The 6,960-nt window shown below is 62.7% G+C and overlaps 1 protein-coding gene across 1 annotated transcript; it reads right to left on the bottom strand.

Annotated features, from left to right (window-relative positions):
- Positions 1-1,132: 1,132 nt before the first annotated feature.
- On the bottom strand, positions 1,133-5,165 carry SC5D (sterol-C5-desaturase). The gene is made up of 5 exons (XM_059829761.1): positions 5,155-5,165; positions 4,085-4,302; positions 2,874-3,006; positions 2,251-2,351; positions 1,133-1,896 (listed from the first exon to the last, which is right to left on the bottom strand). The coding sequence occupies exons 2-5, from the start codon at positions 4,292-4,294 to the stop codon at positions 1,471-1,473; spliced, it is 870 nt and encodes a 289-aa protein (XP_059685744.1). The 5' UTR covers positions 4,295-4,302; positions 5,155-5,165; the 3' UTR covers positions 1,133-1,470.
- Positions 5,166-6,960: the final 1,795 nt, after the last annotated feature.

Below are 6,960 nucleotides of genomic sequence, written 5' to 3'. Positions count from 1 at the left end.
GCAAGAGCAAAGGGACCAAATGGCAGCCAGCTTGGCAAGTGAGATTTATTGAATGCCAGTCAGACCCAAAGGCAGGGCGACAGGGTTTCAGCAGGAAGCACACTGGATGTTAAGGGGGAAAGCCATCCACAAACCCTCGAGCAAGGAGAAGCCCCCACCCCTCACCTCTGGGTGTCTGTTCCTTCTCCCCCCACCCCAAAGTTCTCAGGGAGCCCAAGTGACCCACGGGACTCAAAACACATCTTTGTCCTTCAGGCATGCCATTTCTGGGACGTGTTCTGCCAGCGCCCTGTGGGACATCCCCAGGCGAGAGCAAGGACAGGAGCGCATCAAGTGTGCTGCATCTCAAGGCCAAGCCCTTGCCGTGCCAAAGAGCTGTCAGGACACACACCGTCTTCGAAAGGTAGGCATTTGCGGCTTTTTTCGCGAAATACAGCTTGGAAAAAAATGTAGCATCATCAGCCGCTTGACTCAACGCGACTCGTTCCGACGGACTCTGTGACGGCAACAGCAGATCGGCGGTGACGGCGTGCAGCATGGATGGATGGAGACCCTGCCATGTGCCACATTACTGTTCTATTTGTGCCACGTTATTGTTCTATTTGTGCCACGCTATTGTTCTATTTGTGCCATGTTATTGTTCTTTTTGTAAAGCAGCAGCACAGTACCAAAGCAGGGCAGAGACCTTAGTGGAGATCCAAAGGCAGCTGGGAGGGGGAGCACGGCAGGTCTGTGGTGTAGAGCGAGGCTGTAACTCAGCAGCGAAGCCGGACGCCACCCTTTCAGGTGCAGGCGCAGGCTGGAGCGCTCGCCAAAGCCATCCGCCGCTGTTGCGTGAGTCCCTGCTGGGCAGGGGTTCGCGGCTCAGAGATGTCTGATATTGGTAGCGGGACGGGTTGCATTTACCATGTCGGAGGCAGCACGCCCAGGCGTGGGGAGTAGCAGGGACACGTGTTTGGCCGTCAGGTCCTGATAATGACAGCCACGCAGGGCATCAAGGTGTGTGGGCACCATGCGAGGCTGCGGAAAGGGGTCGGGCGTCCGAGGGCCAGGGGCCTCGCTGAGCAGAGTGCCTGCAGGGTGGTCTGGTGTCAGCCTGGGGGAAGCTGTGAGGAATGGGAGGGAAGTCATCCTGTGGGTCATGCTGTAGGACCTCTGAGGTTGGTGGGTGTCATGTGTCGGAGGCGGTAGGCACCAATGTCAGCACTCACAGCAAGCAGGGATGTGGAACCTGGGGTTTCCAGCCGGGGCAGGAGGTCCACCCAGACCACGAGTGCCTGTCGGCCTCTGAGCACGTCACCCCAGCTGCAGGAGCGGCTTCGGGTTCTGAGAATCGCCCCACACCAGTCGCGCTGTCACGGAATGGGGGATCTTTGTCCATGGGAAAGTAGTCTCAAGAGGCCAGGGAGGAATGGGATAAGATCTGGCTGGGGAATCTCATCCTGGAGAGGGCCTGGGCCGGTGGGAACCCTACTCAGTCTTGGTGGCCAGGGGGCCGTTGGGCACCCCCGGGCCTTTCTCTCGGAGCTTGCGCAAGTAGTCGTGGGGGCCTTTGCCCTCGAAGGCCGTGGGGCTCTTGTAGGAGCCGCCGATCTTGTCCCAGAGTGTGAAGTACTGCCCATAGTTGTAGTCGAAGTACAAGTGGTGGTCGGTGTGGTGGGCCGATCCATTGATGATGTGCCGCAAGAGGCGGGGGACACGGTAGTCGCCGTCGTGAATGGAGATGGTCCAGACGTTGACGAAGATGTAAAGTCCCAAGTAGGTGACTTTGTGCAGGGGAAAGAGGAAGGGGTAGACGTGGTAGGGCAGGCTCTGCATGAAGCCGTCGACAGGGTGGAAGGCGTGGCTGGCAAAGGGCGTCGCGATCTTCCAGAGGTGGTGAGGCTTGTGGAAGCGCTGCAGGGAGAGGGCATGCTGTCGGTCCCCGAGGTGGGGATGGGTGCAGGGCTTGTGTGGGCCAGCCCCTTTTCAGGGGGTATCCTGGCCAGGGACAGACTTGCCACCCAGGAGCCAAGGGGGCTGAGGGTTGGGGGCCATTGCCGCCTGAAGGGTGGGAGGGGCATGTGTGCCCGGAGCAGGCCCTAACGGGCTCTTGGCTCCTGTTACGTCGTGGACCGAGGAGAGGCCTCGTTCAGCTGGGCTGAGCCCCCTGTTCCCCCTGGGGCACGTGTTCCCCAGGAGGAGCAGCTCAGCTGTGGCCCCAGCGCAGGGCGAGGGCTGTTGCCTGGAGCCCGCCATCCCATCTCATACCTTATAGAGCAGTTTGTGGTGGAGAGCGCGGTGTATCCAGTAGATGCCCATGTCGGTGAAGAAGAGGAAGGACAGCATGCTGAGGAAGACGCCCGACCAGCCTGGGGAAACAGGGATGTTAGGGGTGGCACCCATGGGTGCCAGGAGGCGGTTGAGGGCCAGCAAGGAGCCAGGGGCCGGGGAGGCATGGCAGCCCTCATGGTGGGAGGTGAGTGCGAGTCGCATCGGGGCCCGTCCCATCGAGATGTGGTGAGAGGGTCGGATGGTCTCCTGTGACTTGGGGAAAGTGAGTCAGGTGCCAGTTTGTCAGGAGCTGTGCCCAGGGAAGGGAAGGCCTTCTTTTGTGGAGGGGGCTACATGCCGAGTGGGCTGTTGCACCCCATTCCCGAGCTGGGGGGGGAAGGCACCTCCTGTCGGCCTAAATCCCACTTGGGATTATGACTAATAGATGGGTCTAGCTCGAGGCAGGAGGTACCCAGGTAGATTTTTTGGGGGTTGTACAAGGTGTGCCGTCACCAGGAGAAATGGGGGTGTGCCGCCTGCCCCCGGGGGGCCGAGGGAGGTGACCTGGGCAGTGGGAAGAAGTTGCCGGCCTGGCGGAGGGGCATAGGGGAACAGCTCACCGTATGGGGAGTCCTCGATGTTGTCGTAGAGCTTGCTGTAGCCCCGCACCTCGGCGAAGAACAGGGCGACGGTGGGCACACTGATCCAGGGGAGGGAGCGCAGCGCATAGGTGATCTCCCGACGCACCTGGTTCTGTGGGAGGTGGCAGAGGAAGAGAGGGGTCAGGGAGAGAGGGCAATACCGGGAGCGGGGCAAACACCCGAAAGCCCTGATGCCCCAGCCCCTCGTGAGGCAGGGAGGGCTGGCGCCTTGGCTGCCGGTTGGCCTTTGATGTGGGTGCTTTGCCATGACGTCTGCACCGTGCCATGGGGCATGGCGTGCCGCCCTTTTGGGGAGAGCTGTGCTTGGGGCAGGACAAGGCTGGTGCTGGGTGCTGGGCCTAGTGCGTTGTGCAAGTGGTACTTGTTTCCGGTCAGGGATGCCCGAAGGCCCCGCACGGGCGGGCACCAGAGGGCTGAGGGGTGGTTGCCACCACTGGTCGGGCAGCTGTTGACTTGCAAAAGCGGGGTGCCAAGATGGGCATCGGTCCATGTGTGTCGGCGGCCGGCCTTGAGCAGCCGCACGCGTGAGTGACGGCTGCTGCAGCAAGGGAGCTCCTACCGCTGTCACTCAGGGAGTGACTGTGCCAAGGAATGCAGGGTGCTGGGGCGGGCGTTGTCGGTTTGGATGTGTGCAGGGGCAGCGTACTTCTGGAGCAGCCGGGGACCCCCGCTGCATCCAGAGCAAGGTGGTTTGTGGCAGTCGAGGATGGAGAGAGGGACATGAGGGGTGTATCTGTGGGGCCGGGTGTTCAGCAGGCAGGAGGGTTGCCCATGTCCAGAGCGAGAAGGCCAGGCCTCGGGAGGACGGGAGCGGTCCAGAGTCTCCGCTGGCCCCGCTGTCAGTGGTGGGCTCTGAGCTCGTCTCAGTGCCCCTGTGTCTTCAGGGGGTTTCTAGGGGCTCGGTTTGGTGGTCAAGGAGGCGTCTCGTGCGCGCCATGCAGGGTGGGGGTTGGTACATGGGAGAAAAGCATCCCTTGACAGGAAAGCAACAGCAGATAGCAAACCGGCAGCGGGGACAACCTGTGCCACGGCGCTGGCACGCATCATTTGGAACAGCCTCCAGCCGGAGGACGGTGAGGGGGATGCTGGTGGCACGCAGCGGGGGCGAAGCAGTGCGAGGGGAGGTGTCGTGGGGCCTGGGCGAGGTGGGGCACGGGGGGCACACCCACCTCTAGGAACTGGGGATGTTTCTTGAGTTGGTGGTCAAAGATGAAGTAGTAGCTGAGGGTGCCGAAGAGCAGGTAGAGGGCGAGTGCCCCCAGGTTGGTGATGACGAAGAGGCTGAGGAGCTGGCGGCAGGGCTCGCCTTCGGGCCAGCCGGCGGGGTACACGTAGGGTGTGAGGAGGTGCCGGTCGGCAGCGTCCAGGACCAGATCCATGGCAGCTCCTGTGGGAAAGAGAGAGGGTCGGTGTGACTGGGCGCAGAAGGGGCGCAAAAGGTGTCCCCTGTCTCTCCAGCCCCTGGGGCTATAGGGGCCCGGTCCAAGCGGTGCGGAAGATCGGGCGCCCGCTGGGGCATGGGCAGTGGGATGCTGGTGGGTCGTGGCGGCAGGGGGTCAGCCATCTGTCCGAGTCACCTTAGCCAGGTATGTGAGGCGTGTCGGGGAGACGTAGGTTGTGGGGTATAAAGCATGGACCGCGGAAGATGCAGAGGTGTGAGGGCTCCCCTGTTTCTGTTTCCTCCCACTGTGCGAGAGGGCATGCACGGCAGGGTCTCATGCCGGGGAAAGGGTGCAGCGGGATGTAGGTTTTGGGGAGCAAGGCTTCCTTCTCGGGCAGGACATGGTGCCTGGGGACCGCAGCAGCAGCCGTCTCAGCGGTCCGGGGCCCCTGGCCCGGTGTTGGGTCCCGTGGGCGATTCCAGCGGCGCTCCCCGGGGGTCCCGGTGCCAGCGTGGAGAGTCCCCGACCGAGACGGGACCGTGTGCGGCGGCGAGAGAGCCGAGGGCCGCGTCGCTCGTGCCGGCGCACAGCGCGGGGGGGGGGGGTCAATACGTTTTTGGAGGCCCTAAGCCCTCCCCACGCGGCCTCGGGGGACGGAGCCCGGTGCAGGGGCGGTGGAAACGGGGCGTCCCGCGGGTCCGAGCCGTGCGTGACGCCGGTGGCGCGGTGCCGCGCACGGGAGCTCTGCCCGCGGGTGGGTGCGTGCGTGCCCGCGCGCGGGCTGTAGCGCCGTGCCCGGGGAGCGCCCTTGCCGCCGTGCCCCCCCCCCCCCGCGCCCCCTCCCCGTCCCCCGGTACCTGCCTGCGGGTCCCGGCGCGGCGGTGGGCGGGGAGGGGCGGCGCTGCCGGCCGGTAGCGCCACGCGACGTCACCGCCGGAGCGGCTCGCGCCACCGCGGGCGGTGACGTCGCGCCGGGGGCGGGGCGCGGCGACGGCCCCGCCTCCTCCACGCGTGTCACCGGAGCGTGTGGTGGGGGTGCGCGCTGCTGGGCGGGGGGGGCCGTCCGGTGCCTACGAGGGTGACCCGAACCTGCGGGGGCCCTGGGGCGTTGGAGGGAGGGAGCGCTGGGGTGGTTTAGGGCCCCTTCCCTGCGGGCCGCTTGGCAGGGCTGCGTGGATGGCCATCCCTCGTGGGGGAGAGCAGCAGCGCCAGCACGGGGACTGGCGAGAGCCGTGGGGTGGCGGAGGGGATGGGCCCAGTGCTCCGGGCCCCTTGTGCTGGGTGTGCGCGTTGCGTTGCCTCGTGTATTGCCTTGTATGGGAAGAAGGACCAGAAAGGCTTGGAAGTTAAGTTGTCTGTCGTGGGGGCAATGGAGTGGAGTGCGCAGCTTTGGGGGAGCGGCGTCCTCATGCTCCTCGGCAACTGTTTTAGGATGGGGGCTGGAGAGGGAGGTGCTGCTTCATCTTCCCCGGGGTGACAGGATGTGAGGGAAGGGACGAAAAAGATGGCAGCAAAAGTGTGGAATGTGCGGCGGACCACACTCCGGGGAGAGGGCCTCGAGGAGGCGCGGGGATCCTTTCCCGCTCTGCGTGGTCTTTGAGTCAGTGCCGCTGGTGCAGCTGTCGGGTGGAAGTGGGTTAGGATGAGGGCAGCAAGACCCAGGAACGGGTTGCCCAGAGCAGGCGAGGATGCCACGTCCCTGGGGGCGGCAAGGAACGTGACTTAGCTAAAGAAAGAGGCCCCTTGCCAGCAGTGGGGGAGGACCTAGTGGGTGATGCGCAAGGGCCCCAACAAAGGTGTGTGATGGAGAATCTAGGCCTGAGGTACGGCCAACCTGACTGCGTCCTTTTGCCATGCCTCCTGTTGTGCAGAGCGTGGCCGGGTGCGGGCCAGGCCAGGGAGGGGCAGTGGTGGCAGCAGCACCCCTGCTGTGCCAGCCACAATCTGCTTTGAGAGGTTCGTGGTCAGAGCTGCTCAAGGTGTTGGCCACACAGAGCGTGCAGCATGACCCTGAGGGGCTGTTGTCGGCAAGGACGTGTCGCAAGGCAGGCACTGTGGGCGGGACGGTCCGCCAGCCGGAGCGGGCCAGGCCTATGGAGGGGTATTGCAGCAGAAGAGTCAGAGATCACGCACACAGATACGATCTAATAGCTAGTTTATTGAGTTGTATTTAGTAAACTGAGGTATGTAAAATATTTAATCAGTACAGATGGATTGGCTGTCAATACTATTTGCTACACTTCAAGTTAGAATGGGACACAGAGATTATTGCGTAAGCTTACTATAGGTATTTATTTTAAATGTTACATGTGTGCAAAAAAAAAGTCACCTAGCACCCCATTGATGTCTGGTGGCAGGTAAGGGCGATCTCAGCCTCGATGGGTAACCTCAGGAGGCATCCCTAGTCAAGGGGAGATCGCCACCACACAGCCAGCCACTGTGGAGGGAGCGGGCAATGGGCGCTGGTGGCTGCAGCTATTTGTAAGTGTAAAAGGTGGTTGATTTGTAATCAGATTTTCTTCGGTGTTTATGCAGTTTTGGTCGCTTATAAGCCCCATCTCTGGCCAAACCATTTTGCTGTTTTTGGTGCTAGGTTCTCACTGATAGCCTCACACAATAGGAGTAACTTTTGTCAGGCCTACATGCTGAGCATCTGCCCCAGC

Source organism: Gavia stellata, chromosome 26 (assembly GCF_030936135.1).
Source record: "Gavia stellata isolate bGavSte3 chromosome 26, bGavSte3.hap2, whole genome shotgun sequence".
Classification (NCBI taxonomy): domain Eukaryota; kingdom Metazoa; phylum Chordata; class Aves; order Gaviiformes; family Gaviidae; genus Gavia; species Gavia stellata.
Note: the sequence above shows the minus strand (reverse complement) of the source record. Positions and strands in the feature narration are given on the sequence as shown.